The following is a 25,430-nucleotide window of genomic DNA, read 5'->3' on the forward strand; positions in this document are numbered from 1 at the left end:
ATTAAAGTTATTTAACAGTTTTATTTATTCTCTAATAGCGGACTATTGAATTTGCTCAGACTTCCTTTTTAAAACATTAATCATTTCAACAAACATTGTTCTCTAAAGCCTAGAGATTCAGCCCATTGCTCCAATTTGTAAGAGGAATTCTGGAAAGCATGTTTGTGTATAATCTGTTGAGTCACTGGGGAGGGGGGAGAGGGGAGTTTATAAAAAATTAAAAAGAAAATTTTGCCAAGGAAGAGACAGTGAGATTGCAGTCTTTTTGCGGTTTGTCCCAGAAGTCCTGCTTTGAAAGAGGTGGCAAAAAATAAATCCATATGAGTGTCTTGTCCTAGACAGCATTGCTTAATAATACCATCATTTAAATGATAGCAGCTAGACTGTGAAGTTGACACCTTAAGTTCATATTTTGTGGCTATTGTTTGGCTGAAGGCAGCTTTCTGCAATGCAGGGGTGATAGTATATCAAGTTGTATAGGGAAGGCACTTTTAACAATGGTGTGTGCTACAAGCTCCTTATTGAAAGCTAGGATCATATAGTGTCAATGAAAGTTTAATTTAGAATCTCCCATATAAAAGAATTAAAGTTCCTTTTTAGAGACTACTGATACCATCTGTCTTAATATATAACTGGTGTCAAATACCTCAATTATCTGAATGGTCCTCTCTGCTTCTGGAGTTCTGAGGGTCTTTTGTAACTTCAGATAGTCTTTTCTAACTTTTTTTTTTTTTTAATCCAAATTGTGAGGTGGTACAGATTCTACAATTCCTTTCCTTTAATCAATAAGACTAGTCTCGGCAGAAGTGCTAAAAGAAGTTGCCAGGAAAACCTAATATGTTATGTTGTGGAGATTGCAAATGGACTGCAGCTCTTGGCTTCGGGGGAGAGAAAAATTGACTAGGAAGCTTGACTCGCAGATAAAATCTAAGATCTCCTAGTGACAGTGATCTGCTGCCTCTCTGATTATAGCTGAATGGATAAAATATAGAGTTTTAAAACCTACTGTAAAATGAGGAGGACTTTTCAAACAGTGTATGCAAGGCTGTATGGTCTTTGAGGAAACAGTAGGAGATGGTTCTCTTGATGATACAATTCTGCCTTGAGTCTTCAAGTGGAATTAAGGTGTCAGTAAATGTACCAATAAAAAAAATAATAGAGGCTTTTCAGCTAAGAGTTCTAAAACATGGAACCGAAAAGCTTTTGTCTTGCAGTAAACTTTGATTATGTCTGCAAAGTTACTGGAGAAGGAATGTTCCCCAGGGGTAGACTGCAACTATTCTATATAAGAATGAAGTTAGCTTGTGTAGAAGCTTGTGAAATAACAAATTGGACTGTTCCTTAAGCTTTGGCCCTGTCAAATAATGATACTGCAGTATCTGCAAGATGCTGCAAGAATAAAAATTTTGACTTGCTTTTCTGTAGCACTTTCCATCTTAGGATCTCAAAGTTCCTTTATAGACTTTCACTGCACAACACCCTTGTAAAAGAAGTATTATCCACATCTTACAACGGGGGAAACTGAAGCACAAAAGGAGGGGGGGGGTTCTTTCTTAAGGTCACAGTCTGTAGCAGAACCAGGAATACAACAAGGAATTCTGGTTTCTTTCACCTTACTAGCACTGAGTTTTGAATGTAAGAGGTACAGAAATTTGGTAATTCTAATACAATTCCTAATATGCTTTAATTTGAATATTTAATCTGTCCCATTCTGGATACAATACAAATAATAAACACAAATTTAAGATTAGAGTTTGGAAACTGAAAAGGGTAAAATCAAAGCATATGACCGATTAAACAATGTGTCTGGTTTCAGTGATGGAGCGTATGGGAGCTCATATGTTAAACATTGCCTAGCTACATCCTTCAAGTGAATTTGCAAACACAAAATTTGAACACAAACTGAAACTGGGATTAAATGTATGTTGCTGATTGCCTTTGTTAGTGTTAGTTCTGATCATTCAAGTAATTTTCCAGTTGAAGAAGTAACTAACATTAAGTCACTAACTAATGGTGCCACAGTATAATTATGTTCTACATCCCTTGGGTGAGGAATTGTTTCATAAACTAGACTTGCAACAATAAAGTTCAGAAAGTGTGATTTCAAAAGCTGGAGTGTTGTGGTCTGGCCTAGTAGTTGGAGCAGGAGTCAGGTCTAGTGGGTGGAGCAGGCATCCAGGTTAGGGAGCAAAGCCAAGGGTCACCAGTAGAATCGATTTACCAGAGCCAGGAGTCGAGCCAGAGTCAGAAGCAGGAATCTAAGATGAGGGTCAGACAGCACATGCCAGAGTCAAGGGTGGAGCCAGGACTAGTGACTGATGATTGAGGGCGAGAGGAGTAAGGGCAGGGACGGGAGGAGAGGCAAGGATCAAGCATGGAGCCGGAGCATGGTGAGAACAGGAGCGAATGCAACGGAGAGCCAGAAGCAGAACAGGAACAGGGTTGGGCGCAGGAGGCAGGCAAAAGCAGGGTCTAATGCAGCCACAAAAGGAAATCACCTTGTGGCTGAGACAAACTTCCTGTGCCGCCTCCTGGCTTAAATAGCATGGTTGGACCAATCAGTGGTCCCCCAATCAGGCTCCTATGGGTGGTGCCTTGGCTGAGGCTATATTCCTACTAGCGTCTCTACCCACAAGGTTTCAGCAGACATTGGATGGAGGCTAGGATGCTGTAGCTGAGTGGGGACTCCCAGGCCTGGGTTCAAGACCTGGGACATCACAAGGAGAAAGCTAGTCACAAAGCTACTTAGCTTCACGCTGGAGGCTGTTTAAACATACCATAAGACTAACAGAAGGTGTGTGTACATGCAGAAAAGGTAGTAGGAAGGCAGGGAAAATACCAGCATGGTTAAGTGGCAAGTTTCAAGAGGCTTCTCAAGACAGACAAATGTCTTGCAGAAAATGGAAATCCAACCTTAGTGAAGCCAATAGAGAGGTGTATGAATTATGGCAGGGAAAATATAAGAGGGAAATTAAGGATGAGAGGGAATTTCAAGGGCACATAGCCATAGAGAGAGATTATTTATATCAGATGGGCAAGTTATTCTGCAGTTGCCTACTCTAAAGTGTCTGGACTAGACATACCACTGATCTGATTCAGTTTGGCATTTCCTGTGTTCTTTGAGATTTTTACCATTACATTTTTCACAATTCATCAGCACATTTATATTATGCCTGTTTTGCTGAGACAAAAGTATTCCACTCAAATAACATTTGAATTTTCCCTTACTGTTTTTCCCCCTCATTAGCCATGTACAGATAAGTGGAGCTCTTATTGCAAGGCATGTAAAGTGATCTGTAGCAATTGAATTTGCTGTTTTTTCTCTTGTTCTCACTACTTTGTATTCTTTTTTTCTTTTAATTTGAGATATCTGTGATGCCCTTTATCTTCTGGAAATGCAAACTTTCCATTGTTTTGACTAATAGTATTTTATATTTGCATAAGGCTTTTTATCTGATAGAATTCCAAAAAACTGCACCAACTAGGATGGATGAGGTCACCCAATGAAATGCAGTCATCTTTGGGGTGGAGGGCAGCAGGAAGGCAGACATTTAGTATACATCTTAAAAACAGGTCTGGAGATGAGAGGAGTGTGCGGGTCAGAAGGAAATTTTGGCCAAGGATCTAAGGCAAACCCCTCCCTTAAGAAGAGTATCTGGGGTTCCTTAACGTCTGTACAGAAGAGACAGAATGTAGTCCATATTTATTTAACTTATTGAACCTAAAGCCCTACGTTTCAGTAATAGAAATTAAATATATAAGCAAGAGGACAGCAGTTGACCAAACTGATAGACACTCCAGATAAAGAGAATAAACTGGTTTTGAAAAATAAAAAGGTGTTGGTATTAAACATTGACCCCGTAATTTTATTTTCAAAACACTTTCATCTCATTTACCTTTACCATGAAATTATGTACTCAACTTTTACTCTTGCAACATTAATAATGCTGTGCATAAACTGAGATTTCAGATGGCGTTTGCTAAATATGAGGTTTTGTTTTTAAGAGTGTCATTAAAAGGTTTAGTTCTTTATGTTTGCGCTGTGTAATAAGCCATCTGATCTTGTTTTGTTTTCCCTATAAAACAGAAAAATATGCTGCCCCTTTCTTTTTCCTCTTTTTCCCCTTTCCCTTTGCTTCAAGGCATTAATACTATTATTCTCTTGTTGATCCTAGGAAAGATTGTGTGCTGTGGCAATCTGACTGGTGTTAAAGCATTCTGGTTTAAGTCACTGTTGATGAATCTTACACACTAATTAAATATGGGTTTCCTAATATAGTCTGTCTGGCTGGTGTAATTGAATTTGGTGCTCTAAATGGTATATGCTTAGAATCTAATCAAATCATAAGTTATTTTCTTTTTATCTTATTTTCTCTTTTGGTGAGGGGGGTTTCTACTAACTTCCAGATTTTATTTAACATTTTAAAGGTTTTCCACTTGGTCAGGTTGGATAATAATTACTGCTTTAGCTGGTCAGCTACTCAGAAGATAAACCATATGGCTATTATATTAGCCCTAATGTATGTCTTTACATGGAATTTTCACATGTTCCAATCATTTTTAGCTCTTGTGCACATATTGCTGATGTAACACACTTACATAGCTTTATTGAAAAAATTGGCCTACTAGTTGTGTGGAATTCTGGTTTTTGTTTTTAAATTTTTGGATCAATTTTGTTTTCATAGTGCTAACTACAATAAGTAAGTCATACTTCTGCTTTTGAGTCTTTTTCCTTGCAACCAAATACTTTCCTTACATTATCTTTAAGAAACAATGTGGCTGTGATCTATAGTGTGTACTTTTCCTGGGTAGTAGTGGGTAATGTATGTGGTGTCAGTTTCAAATTAACTTGTCTGACTCCCAGTATTCATTATGCAGATTTATGTCATTTGTTTTAAATTTTGGTGTCTAAGTGATTGATTGATTAGTTTCCGAGATTCTGTTTTATGAAATAGCAGGTGTTTTCTCCCCTTCCAAAAGCTAATTACAGTTTAATGATTATTGTTTTCATGCTCTACCTGCTGCGTAAAAATAGCCCTACCTACATAAACTTTGGGAGAAATAAGCTCTACTGACTTTAAGGTATAGGATTCATGGGTGCTGTACTGCATTAGCACGTCAAAGTTACAGTTCTGATGAACCCTTATATGGATTAGTAAACCAGTCCTTTTGATTACTTTCCATCTTCATTTATTAATACGCTGTATTTGTAAAGTTGAGAGGTTAGTGTAAGTTCTGAGATTTTGACATATTAAATTAGGCAGGCTGTTTTGAGTCAATTCTTAACTATGATTGGCAGTTGTGAATAAAGTGAGTGAAAATATTTGAGACCTGGAAAGAGTCTTGAGAGTTAAAACATGAATCTCTCTCTTGTTAGAGTTTCACTGCGTAAGGCAGCAAATCAGAGCAGGAAGGTGCTATGTCGCATAAAATTCAAGGATTTTTCTCCTAACCTTTGAAACCCATCAAAACAAAGTCCCAAGTTCAACAGTGTAGGGAGGGTGGGAGATCCCACAACTCCCCCTGAAGATGGCAGCAAACTGCATTATGTTAACAGGTTGTTTTGAAAGTGTAATTTGATACTATCGGGAGGTCATCTCTAGTAGAGATTGGACCTGGGAAGATTGGCTCTACAAACAGGAACCTCTACTGCCTGTTGGCTCAAAGCCAGCCATAAACCTCTTTGGGGATGTCTGCATTGCATCTGGAAGTGAGCCTCCCAGCCCAGGTAGACAGACCCATGCTCTTGGAGCTGGAGGTAGCATGCGAAAAATAGCTGTGTGGCCATTGCAGCTTGGGCTCAAACCAAAGGGGTTGAGTGGGCTTGAGAACCTGAGCTGCAGCATCCACACTGCTGTTTTTAGCGCACTAGCCAGCCCTGTTAGCATGGGTCGGTCTACCTGGGCTGAGAGGCTCGTTCCCAGCTGTAGTGTAGACATACCCCGTGTGATCCTATCACTAGAGGCGGACAGAGCACCACTTTGTGTAGCTTGCAGACGCACTGTTGAAGTACACAGGAAGAAGGACTTGAGACAGAAGGTTTGTGCAGGTGATATTGATCTTCTCTTTAACTGAGTTAGTTGCCCACTGCTCAACACTTAGGGAACGATACATTTTGAATAACCAATATGTTGAATTGTGATTGGTGTATATTTTTGTAGAATAATATGGATGAAGGACTGTAAGGTGTGGGGGAGGGGGGGCGTTCAAAATTTGACTGACCAGAAAAAAAGAATTGAGATTTCAGTTTTTTAATGCAACAAAATTATCCAATTGCAAAATATTTGCTCCTTAAAGTATTCATGGGACTGATGGATGATGCCTTCAGGAAAATATCAGGTGTGTGTATCCACGTCACTTGACCTGTATATAAATCCTGAATTATGTGATCTTCAGACTAATTTTAATATGTTCAAACGAAGATTTCCTTTTATTTATATTTGCTCATAAGTTTCAGACTTACAATTAAAGACTTAATTAAACACTGTGACTTGGTTGGAGTCAGCACATAGAGATCTGGTTCACCATTAGAAATATTTATGACCTGAAAATCTTTCTGGCAAATGGGATCCAGCATCATGCATTTTTGTGAAATGTTCTGTTGTCATTGCCGATGACAGGAGAGGAAATGGAATGAGCTCTCATTAGACAGGAATGGACTGAAGTTTATGCTGCGGCTTTACCTTGAGGGGATGAAACATTGAACTTAACAGCTGGCATGATGCCATGGTGTGGGTGGGGAGAGCATTTGGAGCTGCTAGCAAGGATTCAAGAGGGGCTGGAGAGGACAAGCTCCCTCCTTGCACTTGAACAAATTACTGCCTTCTCTTCCTGAACCTGAATCTATTTTTCTGAACAGGAGGGCACAGTGGGTGAACAGTGGTGGTAAAAACTAGCTGGGGCCTACTCAGGGGGAAAGTTTGGGGAGGAAATTATATTTTTTTTTAAAAAAAATCTTGTTTTGTCTGTATATTACTATTTCTCTGTTTTATCTGTTTAGATTTTAAGTTCTTCAGGGCACGGACCATGTCTTACTTCGTGTGTGTGTGCAGTGCCTAGTCCAATGGAGCCTTGATCATGATTGGGGCCCCTGGATGTTACAGAAATACAGATAATAATGATGATATCTTTGTTTTAGGCAGTTTATTTTTTCACACATTATTAAACTGACATTCCTAATTCTGTTGTCAACAGTGAAAATGCCAGCTTCAACCTGACATTTGCAAGTCTGGCTTTTTTGCTGTTATGAGTAAATTCAGGATAGTTATACTGTGGCTCTTATGGAGTGACTTGGCCTCTGAATGCAGCTTCCTGTCCTGCCTTCACATTTTGAATGGCAAATATATACATCTGTTTTGAATAAGAACTGAAGATGACGATGCTACTCTGGCCCAGTGTAGAATCCAGAATGAAAACACTAGCAAGATGACAAGCCATATAGAAATTTTTAAAACAGAATCAATCTGTGTGTTTCATCCCTTTGGATTATCTCTATTTAGTCACAGAAAAGAGAGATTCCATTCTGTTTTCAGAGTAACACAAGAGACCAAGGGAATCTAGCACTGTTCTTTTCAGATACTTTATTTCTTGATGACTGAACCACCCCTCTATGCAACAGTTCTTATAATAGGTGAAATTAATATCAATAAGCTGTTCATAATTTATTCTGATCAGAGATTCTGAGGTCAGGATTCCCCTGCATGTACTTACCAGATGTCAGATTTCATGACTAAAATGCTCAGCTTCACCCTCTTTTCACACTATGACCTCTTCCTCATCACATCTAGCTTGTCATCACAAAATCTTCACATACAGGCACATAATACGTAATTGAATAGGCCCAGTGGCCTTATGCTGTGAATGTTGTTTTTATTATTTCATTCCTTGTACCCTCTGCCCCAGATCTGCCAACTGGCTGATATTTAGGGTACAGATGACTGACCCAGAAGAAGATTCTCTGATATTGACATCATTCGTGGCTTTTAACGCACACTCCACCCACAAAGGGGAGGGGGGAGTTGCTTTTAATGTGACTGTGGAATTTGAATAAAAAATAAAATGGTTCATGACAATAAATACATTTTTAGCAAAGAATCCAGAAGCAATATGCATCTTTTCAAGCATGTAAAATGCCCTTTTCACAGACCTTTCCGTAACACCACATTTGTAACAACCAAATAATCTGCTAAATCAACATGAGTTAAAAAAAAAAAAATCAAATCCAGTGTAGATGGGTGACCAGGGGAAGAAAGTAAGGGTCCTTGGGGCCTGTAACATCATCTCAGCCAAAATGTGTAATAGTGTGCTGTATTGCCCACACACCTTTCATGACATGCCTTTGGAACAGCCTGCAGGTGCAGTTCCCCAAGAGTGAGGATCTGTTCTGACAGTTGCTCAAGGGAGAACATGGGACTGCTCAATGCATAACATTGTGCACTTGCCAGTATGTGGTGTGGTGAGATCAGAGCATAATCCCTGTGCTTGATCATTGGAGTAGTTCCATGAATTTACAGGGGCCATCATGTGAAACAAAGAGTTGCTTCTAAATTCACTGCTAGTGGCTAATGAGTAAAATTGAGGCATAGTGACAAATCAGTAGTGAGCACGTGCAGAGCAGGAAGCATAACACACCTATAAAGGTGGTGAGGAGAAAACTGTGAATCCTACCCACTGACCAACTGTGGTGAGTAGAGCCCTTTAGAGAGCCTTGACCAAGAGCAGTGCGAACTTAAGTGCAGCTGCATATGTGTAACACAACGTCCCTTACATGCAGAGATTGAAATACCTGGTAATATGGGCTCTGAAAGCATAAGCCTCTGCTTCTGGCTCAGGAACCAGGTTGCTTAGCTCAAAGGCCATCACACAGTATATGCGTACTAGATATTAGGAGACAGAGACATATTGTATTTGTGTATGATATATATGGGAACACTCATCAAATGGCAACTATATAGCAAAATCATTACAGTATAACATTATTTTAATCTTATAAGACCCAAAATGTCAAGAAACTGGCAACCACTGTTGGTCTGTGGTGTGTTTCTAATGAATACCTGGCTCAGCGAAACATGATTATATGCATCTAGTATGTTACCCTATTAATGCAGAGTGTTTGGCAAGGTTGTAGTTACAACTTCTGAGCCTGTTTATAAAACTCATTTATGTTTAAAATACATGAAGGGGTTGTAATGGCATCAGCCATGCCTCGTTGGGTTATAATCTTGTCAGATCTTCTAAAATGCAGGATGAGGTTGCCTTTTATTGGGAGAGCTTAAAGAAAACCTGTATCTAAGTGATGGTGTTGATCCAGTAGGTAGCAGTTAGAGTGATCAAGTGTCTGGGCATGGTGGTAGGGGGTACTGTTTTTTTGAAGTTGCTGTTTTTCAGATGAAATTTAAAAGTGGCAACCTTACTCTTGTTAAGGTATTTCAGTGCTTTCCTCAGGAGTAGTTTTGTTTAACCTCAGCATCCTACTTAAATTCCAGCTTGGGAAACTGCGTGTTTCAGGTCTTACATTCCTTTTTTAGTTTCTGTTGGCTTATTGTATTCTTCACACCTTCTCTAAACTGCTGGGTTACAGTTGCTGTGAATTGGTAAGGTTGCTTCCTTTCAGTCACGAGTGTGCAAGCCTTATGAAGCTCTGTAAAGCACATGGAAATGTCTCAGCTTGCTTATAAGGACTATTTAAATGTAAGACACTATCATTTGTATTGATCTTTTGAAAAAGGCCAGGTTAGTATGATCGGCAGGCTAAAGCCCTATGTAGTCACTGTCACAAAGACCATGAAGCCATTCTGCTACATTGCCTTGGTTTTGGAGCCTTTTTAAATTTTTTTGCCGCTTCCATGAGAAAACTGCTTTAATAAAGCTTGTGTGGACCCATGCTTGGCATTCGGAGGTTTAATCTGGGGCCTAGTTGGTGACAGCTTGTATGGGCTTGTGATTAATGTGAAGTGTTTTCTGGCACATCCTTTGAGAAGATGGGAGATCAAGCCTTAGATAAAGGGTTACTACATAGCATGTGTCTCTCTGTCATGCTATTGCAGACCTCTTCTTTTGGAAATGTCTATGGTTGGTCACACTTCCTCTTCACAGATAATCTTTACTTTTTCAGAATGTGTGCCTTTGTGTTCATAGGCCTTCCAGCTACACCTCTACCCTGATATAACACGAATTTGGATATAATGCGGTAAAGCAGCGCTGTGGGGGGGAGGAGAGCGGGGCTGCGCGCTCCGGCGGATCAAAGCAAGTTCAATATAACACGATTTCACCTATAACGCGGTAAGATTTTTTTGGCTCCCGAGGACAGCGTTATATTGGGGTAGAGGTGTATTAGATTGGCATATGAAATTTTGTTACTACGTACCCTCACTAGTTCTGTGAAGGAGAGAAACTGGCAACATGAGTAGCAGATGCTTTCTAATGGTAAAGTGAATTGCTAAGAGAGGTTGGGAGGCTTCTTTGCATTCAGAGAAATATGAGAGCAGAAGTAAAGCTCATGCTGAGACTCTAAAATGAAACACAAAACTGCCCAGTGAAGAGATGCATTAGAATGGGGGTGTGTGGGAGTAATATTCCTCCTAACAAGTTCAAGAGTTGAGACGAGTTAGTAATTTTATAAGATTTGTTGTATAATGTATGTGTGCTGAGGGTAATAAGGTAGGTGCACCTTTTTTAGGAATCTAAATAAATTCATTATACTGTATGTGATGCTGAAAAGTTTTCAGCTGTAAGGGATCCCTTAGGGCTGCTGTTCACAAGCCCTGATTAAGTTTCCAGAATTCACTCTATTTGCAATTTCATTAAGAGAGACAGATTTATGCCCAAGCACTGAATATTTACCTTTTCTTTCATCATGCCACAATTGGACAATTTTTCCTTTATTTAAGGAAGGGTTGATCCAGAATTTAAATGTACACAGTAGTTAAGCCTTCCTTTTCAGTTTAACTAAGCAGCTAGTTTCCAGTAAGAATCCAGCGTCTCGTGCCTAGCTGCTTTTGTTTAATAGAATAGGAAGGTGCAGACAGAGCACCAGGTGAAACTAGTCAATAGCATGCATCTCCTTGCATGTCTGTGCTCCCAACCATATCCCAACAAAGCTGTCCCTATACAATTATTGTTGTCTATACCTTCAGCACAAGCTTCACAAGATGGTCAGTATCGCACAGAAGTAATTTTTGCCTAGTTAATTCGTTGTCTTCATTCATCATTAATAAGAGAGACTTAAAATAGGCTAAATTTTTGGATGAATGATGGATCAATTCCATAATGAAATTGATTTGAACCTTTTGATCTCACTTGGTGTTTCTCCCCAGTAAGCTAACTTGAAAAATTAAGGATTCACATAACCCAAAATAACCTAAATTCAGCCAGCTCAAAGACAAACTGATTATACATGTATTTAGAGTGTTGTTCAAGAAAATTGCTTAATAAAATGTGGTACTCAGTGCATGATGCTGAATGGTAAAGTTCAATTAGAATTTTAATCAGGGTCTGGAGCTATAAGTCTGAAATATATATACAGTAAAAAAAAATTTGGACTTGTTTGTCTTCTATGTAAGAAGTATGTAAGCTATTCTCCTTATGATATATGCTGGCTTGTTTTTCCAGAGGTAGAAGAAATGGTTACCTTCCATTACCAGGAACTAGAAATCGCTCCAGAAGAGGAATTTGTATAGATCTCTGTTTACTGGCATCACTTTAATATATCATTACAGCCAAGAACAAATGCTCTATTACAAGACTGGTAATATTCAAAAGTCTGGTGGCTCTTTGAACACTCAATCCATGTTGAAAATGTAAATTCAGGTTTTTTTATTGTAATAAATGTATGGAAAGAGTCAAGCTTTCCATCATTTTATCTGAAGAGAGAGTGCATGCTTTGGAAGCTGGATGCCATTTGAGTTCTAGCAGTGACTGATTTTTTTCCATTAGTTTTCTGTACCCTCTCATTCCATTAGAGAAGCTTGTGATGAGTTGTGAACAGATTGTTAATCTCGCTAAAGAGCAAAGAGTAGTTCTCATCTAATTTGTTTCCCAAAATCGATACTTCTGTTTTAAACGTTTGTGAAGGAAAAGTATAAAAAGTACTAATAAGGCAAACAGAGGTTATAATCAAATACACCTCTACCCCAATATAACGCTGTCCTCGGGAGCCAAAAAATCTTACCGTGTTATAGGTGTAAAACTGCATTATATCGAACTTGCTTTGATCCGCCGGAGTGCATTGTTCCCCCACCCCCCGGAGCTCTGCTTTCCCGCGTTATATCCAAATTCGTGTTATATTGGGTCACATTATATCGGGGTAGAGGTGTAGTTCAATATGGAAATAATACACATTACATTTACTAATACTTTTAAAAGTTGTTTTTCTAATTAAATATACAATATCTTCAGATAATACACATTTTTAAGTATGAGGTTGGAAAGAAAAATGCAGCACGCCTGTAAAATCGATGCAACACCCTCTTCCCCCCCAAAATCTTATATGCTGTCGGAGTATAGATTTCAGTGTCACTAGGAATTGTCAGCATGGAAACTTGGGAGCAAAGCCTTTAAAAAGTTCTCAGTTGCCTCTGAGGAGAAAAGATGTTCATTTTAGATAGGCTTGTATTTTGTTAAAATGTGTGCATGATATAGTCAGTGCTGCCATTTGTATTCCTCTTCGGAGAAAGGTTTATAAAAACCAAAACTACTGATAGGGGAAGGTACATCAGAATGAGTGGGCCAGGCTTTGTCTTCAACATAATTTATAGTGAAATATTTGGTTAATTGGTCTGTGTTGCTTAGGGTCATTACCAAGAGTTCTTGTGAGAAGTATTTTGCTGTGATTTATTTTTGGGCAATAACATTGTCCAGCACAGCTTGAATTCATAGAAAATATTTACACATTTAAGATATAAAGAGCCTGAGTCACTGAAATTTCAGCTTTGCCATTTTGCCAATGAACACTTAGCAGTATTTCCTTTTTTTAAACAAAACCTGAAGATTCCAAAGTGTGTTTAAAGTACATTGCTCTCTTTGACTGGCTCCTATATTTCATTTGTTTCCCCGGTGGGATAATTTTGTAGCACAATGAATAGAAATCCTAAATGTCTGAGGTGCTGTCACAGGGGCTGATGGGATGTTTTTAAGAGGAATCATGGGCTCTCTGGGAGTGGTAGTAACTATTCTTATATAAGAATAGGCTTCAGAGCTGGCCTAAAGCATCTTTGCTATCACTTTATTTTGTGCTCTCTAATTCATGTTACCATTCTCTAGCTGGGTTTCTGGCATTTTGTTTCTCCCAATATTTTGTCTGCCTTTATTCTGTCTTCCCCAGGGGAATCATTTCAGACTCAATATAGTAATTTAGTCCTGAATTATTCTGAGAATACAGCTCAAAATCTTTCCTTTAGGTTATTGTATTTTAAGACCAACTCCTTCATGTCAGTCTATCTTTAAGAGCTTCATTTATACTTTGTACCATGCATGTTGATATTTATTGAGAAATGTTTAGTGAGTAACATTCCATTTGCAATAGGGGCTATCTTTATGTATTTTACCTTTTTATGTAAAGTTTCTCAGAACATGCAGCAGTCTGAACTAGTTAACAACCAGATTCATCTAGTTTATCTAAGTGAAATATACTTATATTGCTAAAGTGAAATGCAACAAATCTAGCTATGACTCGGAGATAGATGGGCCATTTGAGTAGTGAAACATTTTTTTCCAATATTGAGAAATCAGCTTGTCTACAAGCAGTAAACCAATATGTTCTAACAAAAGGAAAACACTACTTTGTGCTGGAGATTACACCATTTATTTTCGTTTTCCATGACATGTCTTGCTCATTATGCCGTAGGAAGCAAATCCAAAGCTTTGTGCAGAACAGTTCATGACAGCAAAAGAGGGAATTCAGTTCAAGGTTTGAGTTTCGTAACATTCGCACTGCCATCACAACAAAGAATGCTTAACCAAGGAGAGTAGTAGTGAGTTGTTTGAGTTTCAGATTGGAAAATCTGTCACTGTTCTTGTGAAATACTCACTCACCCTCTTTGTGATAAATACTTTATAAACTGTTGGTCGCTTGCTAAAAAACTGAGAGGGTTGCATTATGGCACCCTCTTAATACTATTGTTATGTTTCTAAAAAATAATTATTTAAATAGCAGACATTATTAAATGAAGCTGAGAAACAAATTGCTAGGCGACTTATTGATAAGTACTAAGCACTGCATGTTGTTGGTACATGCTAGTGTTCTTTTGCTAGTTCTCATTTCAGGAGGAAAGTGGAAATGTTAAGGTGATTAAAATCCACTCAACAGCTTTCTCTGCAGATATAGAGTTAAATCTGGAAATTTTCCTTTTGTCCATTATTTTACTGGAAAGACACTAACGGAAACCAGGTGTTACACATCTGGAGTACATAATTGCAGACTTGTATTATTGTCGGCTTAAAGCTGTGTGTGACACTGATTCAAAGTGGATTTTTACACTCAACCTAGCAAAAAATAGCATCCAGTGGAGTGCTACAGTCTCTTTTAACCCAGATTATTAATGGATTTAAGGGGCGCACTCTCCCAAATAATGACACAATCAGAATTTTGTTCCTATTCTGTTTGCTTATGAGCTTCCCTAGCACCTACATTTATTAAAGATATGCAACATTTAAATTAGAGGGGGAAGGTGCTGAGAATTGTGGCCAGCCCAGAGGTGTTCTGCAATTCAAAATTAGTTTTCTGTACTTCAGGCAAGGCATTTATGGGAAGACCCGGTTTCTAGATGCATTAACCTCTGGTTATACTAATCTGGTTTTGCCAATTTTGAAATTCACCAGCTGACTGCACTTGAGAGCCAGCTCCCATATTTTGAGTAATTATGTTGTGAAGTGAACTTGAATAAAAATCATACTAGATATTAAGCCTCACAATTTCCCTGTCAAGACAGTAGGTAAGCATTATTGATCTATTTTACAACTGGAAAATTGTGGCACAAAGATTAAAGAGTATCTCATCTAGCTGATGTAAAATGCAGTCATTTCTTAACCTTCACTGTGTCTGGAAAATACTTGCTTATCAGAAGTAAGAACATAAGAACGGCCATACTGGGTCAGACCAGTGGTCCATCGAGACCAGTATCCTGTCTTCTGACAGTGGCCAATGCCAGATGCTTCAAAAGCAATGAACAGAACAGGGCAATCCTCAAATGATCCATCCGCTGTCATCTAGTCCCAGTATCTTGTAGTCAGAGGCCTAAGGAGACCCAGAGCATGGGGTTGCATCCTTGACACTATTGGCTAATAGCCATTGATGGACCAATCCTCCATGAATTTATCTAATTCTTTTTTTAATCCAGTTATAGTTTTGGCCTTCTCAACATCCCCTGGCAATTAGTTCCAAGGGTTGACTGCGTGTTGTGTAAAGGAGTACGTCCTTATGTTTGTTTTAAACTGCTGCCTCCTAATTTCATTGGGTGACCCCTGGTTATTCAGTTATGTGAAGGGGTAAATAACACTTCCCTAGTCACTTTCTGCACACCAGTCATGATTTTATAGACCTCTATCATATCCCCTGTTGTTGTCTCTTTTCCAAACTGAATAGTCCCAATCTTTTAAATCTTTCTTCAGATAGAAGCTGTTCATACCCTTCATCATTTTTTGTTGCCCTTCTCTGTATCTTTTCCATTTCTAATGTATCTTTTTTGAGATGGGGCAACCAGAACAGCACACAGTATTCCAGGTGTATCCATACCATGGACTTATAGACATTACTTTATAAATAATTGCGCTCTATATTTGTATTGTTACGACAAGCCCCTTTCAGTGATCATCTGTCTTCTTACTTTTATTATAGTGACTCTGACCTTGCAGTAATATGGGTAGGGCCCTTCCAGATTCACAGCCATGAAAAAGACATCCTGGACCATGAAATCTGGGCTCCCACCGTGAAATCTGAGCTTTTGTATGCTTTTACCTTATATTGTACAGATTTCACGGAGGAGACCAGTATTCCTCAAATTGGGGGTCCTGACCCAAAAAGGAGGTTCAGGGGGGTTGCAAGGTTATTTTAAGGACGGGTCACAGTGTTGCCATCCTTACTTCTGCGCTGCCTTCAGAGCTGGACAGCCAGAGAGCAGCAGCTGTTGGCCCAGCACCCCACCAGCAGTAGTGCAGAAGGTAAGGATGGCAATACCATACTATGCCACCCTTACTTCTGCGCTGCTGCCTTCAGAATTGGGCAGCCGTAGAGAGGCGGCTGCTGACTGAGGGCCCAGCTCTGCAGACAGCAATGCAGAAATAAGGGTGGCAATACCATACCATGCCATCCCTACTTCCGCGCTACTGCTGACGGCAGCTCTGCCTTCGGAGCTGGGCTCCTAGCCAGCAGCTGCAGCTCTCCAGCTGCCCAGCTCTGAAGGCAGCGCTGTAGCCAGCAGCAGCTCAGAAGTAAGGGTATCAGTACTGCAACACCCCCCTACAATAACCTTGCGACCCCCCCAACTCCTTTTTGGGTCAGGACCCCTACAGTTACAAAATGTGAAATTTCAGATTTAAATAGCTGAAATCATTAAATTTACAATTTTTAAATTTCTATGACCGTGAAATTGACCAAAATGGACCATGAATTTGGTAGGGCCCTAATATGGGTCTTCTCTTCACATTGACAATTCTGATCTATAAATATATGGGAAATCTTGGTTATACTTAGCATTAATGTTTACATCAACACGGGCCATATAGTGTATTATAAATAGCACCTGGACTTTCATATTACATTCAAGAAGTTGTAATTATTTAACAATGACTCTCTTCTTCACTGATGTCTCTTAAAGGTCCCACAACAACTCATTAAATTGTTATAAATCACCAAAATAGGATGACCTGGGGAGGTCTGAAAATGTGCTCTTTGCCCTTTCCCTTCTAGCCTAATGCTGTACTTAGCCTGTGAAATCAAATGTCAGTGCCTACAGGATCTCCTCTTCAGTTTATTTTTGAGAGGAGTAATTGAATCGGGATATGCGTTTATCCCACCAAACTGTCCGCATTTTAATTTTAAGGTGACTCCTCTTCCTTTGGTTGTTTAGTCGGCTTTCTCTTGAACATGAAGGATTTGCAAATAATTTACCTTTTTCAGTTTGTGCCTGAAAACTCACTCAGACTGGAACAATGGTTTCTGCCTCCTTTTGAGATTGGCTGATGCTGGAGAGACAAGGTGGGTGAGGTAATAGCTTTTATTTGACTAACTTCTCTTGGTGAGACAAGCTTTCGAGCTTACACAGAGCTCTGAGTAAGTTTCCGAGACCCGAAAAAGAGCTCTGTTTATGCTTGAAAGCTTCTCTCACACCAACAGTAGGTCCAATAAAAGATATTACCTCTCTCACCTTGTCTATAATATCCTGGGACTGTCACACTACAACACTGCATACATGAAATTATGCTGTCACTTTTGCATGTTAACAAGGCAGATACTCAGACGGCTGTTCTCTGATCATACACCTCTTTTGGATTCGAGAGTCATCTTGCCTCTTCAATACTAAGACTGATGAATGCTGGGGAACCTTTATGGCCGGCTAATTCACAAGTGCAGTGAATTTTATACTCACCATCTACAAAGTAGGAAAATGATCAAAGAACTGGCACTAGTATACTAAAACCAAACAAATGTAAAGTATGTATTCCTTAACATTTAAGAAAGAATCCAGGTCTCCAGTTGATGAACTCTATGGGTAGAAAGGGAATAGTTTACTATATTTTGTTTTACTAAATATAAGTGAGGAATGTGGGTCATTTTGAGACCAGAGGAAAATCTAGCCTTAAAATAGAGAGCACTTTTGCATTAGTGTAGCTCTGCATAATGATAGGACACTCTGTGTTCATAAAATAAAAGATGCTGAGAAAAATTTAAAAAATGAAGTTTTTACTGATGGAATATTGAGAACACTGCTGCTGATTATGCAGAGTGGACTGAATGCTTAACCAAAAAAACCCAACCATGTTTTATACTCTGCATATATTTTTGTCAGCATCTTGAGAACTGTATGTGACATTTTGAATCTTCTCATATAAATTCTTGATTAATGTTCCATTCAGAAAAGGAAATGTGCAGAGCTGTCTTTTTTTTGTCCTCCTCCTCACTTAAAAATCACTCTTAATTGACCTGACTGCTATGATTTAAAAATAACCTCACTATTACATTAACCTGATTTCCTCTCTACCTCATTCTTTTGGACTTCTTGCTTCTTGGTTTCAAACACCCAAGTAAAACGCGGTTTATAGATGTGTGATGGTGCCCTGGACTTTTTGATGTTCAGCCATCTTGTGTTGCAGTCATAGCCATAATTCCTCCCGGGGCTCTCTTCTGGAAGGAAGATCGCAGCCCTCCCTGTGCCAATGCTCCCTTTTCTATATCTAATCAGTCACCCTTTTTCTAGTCAACTTTGTGTGTCTCCTTTTTAATACTGACAGCACATGATGAGACCCTAAGAATTAGCCATTTATTACTACTGAGTCAGCAGTGTGTTAACTCACCAAAAGTAGAAAGTCCTCTTGTCTCTGCAATAGCCTGGCCTGTTTTTGGACTATTGAGCTGACACCTGGTGCCAACCCTGGTCGATAAAGGTGCAAAATGTTTTTTACAATTGTAACTTCATAAAATTGCGGTTTTTCAGCTATGAGATGCGAATGACTTTGCTGCTGAGTCTAAACTCGGACAGCTCTACCTATTGCACTCTTTGCTATGGAATCTTACCCAGCTCGCTCACGGCAGCCTTTCCGGACACCTGTTAGAATAACTGTATAATGACAGCTTTTTTCTTCTTTTACAGCCATTTAAAAGTGTTTCAACATTTTGAGTCTATTAATTATTAGCTATAGATAAATAGGGATTCAAAAATATTAGTTTTGGAAAATATCCCTTGAAATCCTGTTTTCCATGCTAGTTGTTGTTGTTGTAGTAGTAGTGGTTGTCTACTGTCTGGTGGTCGTTTATTTGTATTGCAGCTAGGGCTGTCAAGCGATTAAAAAAATTAATCGTGTGATTAATCACACGATTAATAATAGAATGCCATTTATTTAAATATTTTTGGATGTTTTCTACATTTTCAAATATATTTCAATTACAACACAGAATACAAAGTGTACAGTGCTCACTTTATATTTATTTTTGATTACAAATATTTGCACTGTAAAAAAAAAAAGAAATGGTATATTTCATTTCATCTAAGTACTGTAGTGCAAGAAAGTCGAACTTACAAATGTAAAATTATGTACAAAAAAAAAACTGCAGTCAAAAACAAAACAATATAAAACTTTAGAGCCTACAAGTCCCCTAGGTCCTACTTTAGCCAATCACTCAGACAAACAAGTTTGGTTACAATTTGCAGGAGATAATGCTGCCCGCTTCTTGTTTATAATGTCACCTGAAAGTGAGAACAGGCATTCGCATGGCAGTGTTGTAACCACGTCACAAGATATTTACGTGCCAGATGCGCTAAAGGTTCATGTATCCCTTTATTCTTCAAGCACCATTCCAGAGGACATGCGTCCATGCTGATGACGGGTTCTGCTCGATAACGATCCAAAACAGAGCGGACCAATGCATATTCATTTTCATCATCAGAGTCAGATGCCACCAGAACAAAGATAATTTTCTTTTTGGTGGTTCAGGTTCTGTAGTTTCTGCATCGAAATGTTGCTCTTTTAAGACTTCTGAAAGCATGCTCCACACCTCATCCCTCTCAGATTTTGGAAGGAACTTCAGATTCTTAAACCTTGGGTCGAGTGCTTTAGCTATCTTTAGAAATCTCACGTTGGTACCTTCTTTGCGTTTTGTCAAATCTGCAGTGACAGTGTTTGTAAATCAAATGTGCTGGGTCATCATCCGAGACTGCTGTAACATGAAATATATCGCAGAATGCGGGTAAAACAGAACAAGAGACATACAGTTCTCCCCCAAGGAGTTCAGCCACAAATTTAATTAACACACTATTTTTTTAATGAACATCACAAGCATGGAAGCATGTCCTCCAGAATGGTGGCTGAAGCATGAAGGGGCATACAAATGTTTAGAATATCTGGCACATAAATATCTGGCGACAAAAGTGCCATGCAAATGCCTCTTCTCATTTTCAGGGGACATAAATAAGAAGCAGGCAGCAGTATCTCCTGTAAATATAAACAAACTTGTTTGTCTTAGCGATTGGCTGAACAAGTGGTAGGATTGAGTGGACTTATAGGCTCTAAAGTTTTACATTGTTTTGTTTTTGAGTGCAGTTATGTAACAAATCTATATTTGTAAGTTGCACTTTCACAATAAAGAGATTGCACTACAGTACTTGTATGAGGTGAATTGAAAAATACTATTTATTTTATCATTTTTACAGTGCAAATATTTGTAATAAAAACTAATATAAAGTGAACATTGTACACTTTGTATTCTGTGTTGTAATAGAAATCAATATATTTTAAAATGTAGAAAAACATCCACAAATATTTAATAAATTTCAATTGGTATTCTATTGTTTAACAGTGTGATTAATCACGATTAATTTTTTTAATCGAAGTTCATTTTATTGAGTTAATCGCGTGAGTTAACTGCAATTAATCGACAGCCCTAATTGCCACAGAACCTTATGGCCCCGAATCAGATTCCCATTGGGCTGGCACTGTACAACACATTCGACATTTACTGCCTTATAATCTAAAGAGTTAATTTTATTTATCATCTAATGTATTGTTTGGCTGGTGACATTACTAGGTCCAGAGGTATATATTCTGTACTGTAAGTTGCAAAGAAACTTAGGAGTATAAGTTGTGATTCTGCCATATATCTCCATATACCATCCTTTTTATAGCCCTTTGAAAACAAATGATCATTAAAATTCTTCCACTTTAAGATTTGGACATTCTGATGAAGTACATAGCTTTAATTTGCAAAGCTCACTGAACCCAAGTGAGTGTGCTTTCTCTGAAGATGACAGCGTACAATAGATTGCTTTGTACCCTTCTGTCAGAGGGATAAAGCAGTAAAACAAGGGTTCCGTTATTTGTGTGCTAGAGGGGCAGTGGTTATCTGGCAATATGACAGGTTTGCTAATGGTACCTGACAGGAGTGTCACAAAGGAATAATTGTAAAGAACCTTCCTGTAACATAATACTTTACTTGAAACACCACGAATGCAGGATCCCATTTGACAATTGATCTAGTTTAGATGCATAACCTATTTGCTTACTTCCAATAGGAAGTGTTATCATTGCCTGATTTAATGGGGTTTGGGGCATGGTTCTATCAACAGATATTTATTTAATTGTAATGTAATACTTTGCAGTTTAACATCACTTTCTTATCCTAGCTATAGATCTCAAAGGGATATTATTGCCTTTTTATAAGTGGTGTAACACAGGCATAGTGGTTGTGACTCAAGGTGACACATCTAGTCAAGTGGCTCTCAACCTTTCCAGACTACTGCACCCCTTTCAGGAGTCTGATTTGTCTAGTGTACCCCCAAGTGACACCTCACTTAAAAACTACTTGCTTACACAATCACCCATAAAAATACAAAAGTGTCACAGCACACTGTTATTGAAAAACTTGCTTACTTTCTCTCTTTTACCATACAATTATAAAATAAATCAATTGGAATATAAATATTGTACTATACATTTCAATGTATTGTATATAGGGCAGTATAAACAAGTCATGGTCTGTATGAAATTTTAGTTTGTACTGATTTCATGAGTGCTTTTTACGTAGCCTGTTGTAAAACTAGGCAAATATCTAGATGAGTTGATGTACAAAGATCTTCTCTGTGTATCCCAGGGGCGTGTGTACCCCTGGTTGAGAACCACTGATCTAGTCAGTGATGATGAGAATTAGGGATGGAACACAAGTTCTTTTTCCCTGACCTGAGCTCACTCTGTTACAAAACAGCTGTCCCTCATGATTAACTTGACTAGCTGATTTTCTTGATTATTATATATTTCGCTGCTCTGATTATTAAGATGTGATTTTCTCAATTGCAGCAGCCAAATACAGCAACAATACCTTATAGAAAGAGCGTTAATTATTTAAATGATTTCTAAACATAGTTTTATCTTAACCATTTTTATGTTTTAAACTGCAAAAATCTGTCAACCTAGATAAGTCAGTAGAAGGTGCTCCAGAAAAATCCATTTGCACAGTAAAAAGCTAATGACCTTTTAAGTGGGGGAAGAAATGGGTTTTATTGTACCACAGCGCTTTTTTTTAATGTGTGCCATTGTTGTAATCTGCCAGAAGCATAAAGACTACAGTAGTCAGATCCTTAGTCCATATGCTAGTTATTCCATTAGATACCGAAAACAGGTAGGCAAAGCACATAGTTAACAGTCTCTAGTTGCAAATGATTTGATCTATTATTAAATTTCAGGTGATCTCTAACTCTGTATTCAATTTTCTCACACACCCCTAATTGTCATGGCTGGGACAAATATTCTATAAGGAATTTTGACATGGAATCACTATGATGACAGTTCACATTTTTGTTGTGCTTCCAACTTTGGTGGAGCTGTTCTACTTTTAACTGTTTGAGCTTACCACTGTACTGCAATAATAGGTAGCTCTTAAATTATGGGCTTTGAGAGTCACTGGTTGGTTGGGTGCACGTGGCATCTCCCAGTACAAAATAAGAAACTATTGCTGAAGCACACATGCAGTTTTTAATTGTAGGGACTTAGTTCAAGTGTTAGATTTTAAACCTGATAAGGACAGGCTTTACAGAACAGTCATTAGAATCCTGTGAGAATTTATAAATCCAAAATTTGTATTTTGGATTTATTTTCTTTCAATTTGCAAATCTGTAATAGGATTTATGGCTCCAAAGTGGGATTTGTAAACTTTCATCGGGGTTTGTAAATCCATTTTTTTATAAATCAATAAATATTTTAAGAAATAAGCTAAATCTAAGGATGCAAGATAAAAGCTTGCAAATCAAAACAATTTTAAGACTTCCTGACACAGTTTACAAATTTGAAATAAAATGTCTGGCTTTATTATTTGTGGATTAATACAACCTTACATGATTTTCTGATTAGTGATGAGCACATTGGTGATGCAGGCAACATTTAATCTCCAGCTGGGTTCGGAGTTGATTATGTAGTCACATACCTGGATTGTACAGTTACTCTCCACTACCTGCATGTGAAGCAGTTAAAAGCACTATAAGATGTGATATATATTTTTTTTAAAAGCCCAGTTTGCCAATATTTTTTGTATGGTATCCTGCAGTAATCTCTCATTAAACTATAGGCTGTATGCTGTTGTTCAGTTCCAGGGCCATTCTGCTCATTCTATCCATTCCCATAAATGGAAATTCAATAGTCCTTAGCCAGCATCACATCGGTTGTGGCCAGTAATCCTCAGCACTTTAGTACTTCCCCTATATTTTTCTTACTCTCTGCAGCAGACAACACTAAGATTGATGTTGCACTTATGCTTCTTCGTGGGCTTACATGTTCTTTGACGCATAAATATGGGTTGGCTAAAAGTATTCGGCTCTTCACTTTTAGTGAAGTTTTAAAGTCTTAACGTTTCATCTGTCCTGCATAAAAGGGCTGAATCTTGTCACAGGGACTCTTGTTCAGTGTCAACAGGACTGGTGGAAATCCAGGAGCCAGATCATCAGGCTGGTTATAAAACAGCGTAGCTCTGTTGACTTTAGTTTAAGTCTGTGGAGCTATACCAATTTACATCAGCTGAGGATCTGGCCCCGGGAGCATGCAGCTTTTCTATCTAGTCTAGTGCTTTTGAATAAACTAATTTGTAGTTTCCTTTCTATTTTAGATTTTGCAGAGATGTTTACTGCAGTGAAATGTAGTTTAGTTGGTATGAGCATTATCTTAAATATTTTTTGCAAATTTTTCATTATATTGTTTTCTTATATTTTAAAGGAAAAGTGATCAACAAAGACTTGCGTCACTACCTGAGCCTGCAGTTCCAGAAAGGCTCAATAGACCATAAACTCCAACAGGTGATCAGAGACAATCTTTACCTGAGAACCATCCCATGTAAGTATGTAGAGTGCTAGCATAAATTAATCTATTTCAGTTAAACTCTGCATAACTCAAGAATCCTGTAAGCTTTTTTCCTTTGATCCTGTGTTGTTTCATATTTCCACCCTTTCAGTGGGGATTCCTTTGCATAAAGGCTATTTTTAGGTAGGCTCTTTGTTAGAATCCATATTAAGAAACGTTCTAAGTTAACTTGGGATGCAATGGAAAATTAGTCTATTGATAACCATATTTATATATATTAAAGGATTGACAAACCAGCAAAAATGTCAAAATTCCAAGTTCAGAGGACTTCAAGAGTGTCTATATTTTTTTAACTCATTGATGGTACTGCCTCTAAAAACCATTAAAGAATGCAACAGATAAAGATTTCATGTCAGCATAAGAATAAGTAAACCTAGGGGGAGTGAGACATCATTACTATAACTAGTATAATATAACTCTCACCATTGATTTTTGTGGCAGTCTCTCTTGCACACGCACACACCCGCCTAGCCAGTTTTGTGGCTTCTCACAAAGGGGAGATTAAGACCTCTAGGTGACCACCTATAGATAGGCTGGGTGTTGGAGAAAACTGAAAGGAGGGAAGAGAGTATAATTGTAGAAGAGCTGTTTGTGAGGAAGGAGACTGAGCTGGAACATAACCAAGCGGGGTGCACAAGGGAAGTTATGGGTGCACTTGTAACATACCTGAGCCTGAAATTTAGTGGGATGGAGGAGGGACCTGTAGCATGGCCCAATGGTTGGGGAAAGGAGAAGCAGCCTTCCTAAATTAGAATAGGCACAGTAGAGTTGCAGAGCAAGCATTAATGAGAGGACACTATGGGATGAGCCTTACCTCCTAATCCACTGTAGGCTGGAATGGCTGGCATCTCGTAGTATTTCCCCATCCATACAGCCTACCTGCTAACACGTCTTCAGCCAGGAATCATTAAGAGGTTGCTGCTCCTGCAGCCTGAGTGAAAAGGCATTATCGTCTCAATTTCTCTCATTTCAGTCACCCATCACAGATCAGCTTCAAAAGCTCTTATAAATATGGTTAAAATGCTTAATGCTGATTGCCTGCTTGTATGCTATTACTGGGCTCTTAGACTTTACCAAGGCTAAAATTGTTCATTGGAGCAGCGCGTTTTAAGTTCATTATCTTAATTACTAAAAAACAAAGTATTCAGTGTACTTTTGATGCAAGAATATTTACTATTTAATTAACAAACAAGCCACGGCAAAGCTTTACTGAAGTGAATGGTTTTCTGGTGGCAACAGATACTGTATGGTATGCACATGGCATTCATTAAATGACTGATATAGGACAGTTCTGACCAAACAGAAGGTCTGAAGGACCTCATTTTTATTCACTAATATGAATGCTAATGGATATTGAACACCATTTTCCATTTCTAAATGCA

General features: G+C 38.4%; 1 protein-coding gene across 4 annotated transcripts in view; it reads left to right on the forward strand.

The window, feature by feature from the left end:
• The window catches only part of MAGI3 (membrane associated guanylate kinase, WW and PDZ domain containing 3), a 233,974-nt gene that overhangs the window by 102,794 nt on the left and 105,750 nt on the right, over nucleotides 1-25,430 (forward strand). For all 4 annotated transcript variants that reach the window (XR_004645719.1, XR_004645718.1, XM_034770613.1 and 1 more), the window contains exon 2: nucleotides 23,905-24,021. Coding sequence is in view for 2 of the 4 variants with exons in the window: in XM_034770613.1 (XP_034626504.1) it covers nucleotides 23,905-24,021 (117 nt within the window). In the remaining 2 variants the exon portion in view is untranslated. The remainder of the gene's footprint in view (nucleotides 1-23,904; nucleotides 24,022-25,430) is intronic.

This window comes from Trachemys scripta, chromosome 4 (assembly GCF_013100865.1).
Source record: "Trachemys scripta elegans isolate TJP31775 chromosome 4, CAS_Tse_1.0, whole genome shotgun sequence".
NCBI lineage: Eukaryota > Metazoa > Chordata > Testudines > Emydidae > Trachemys > Trachemys scripta.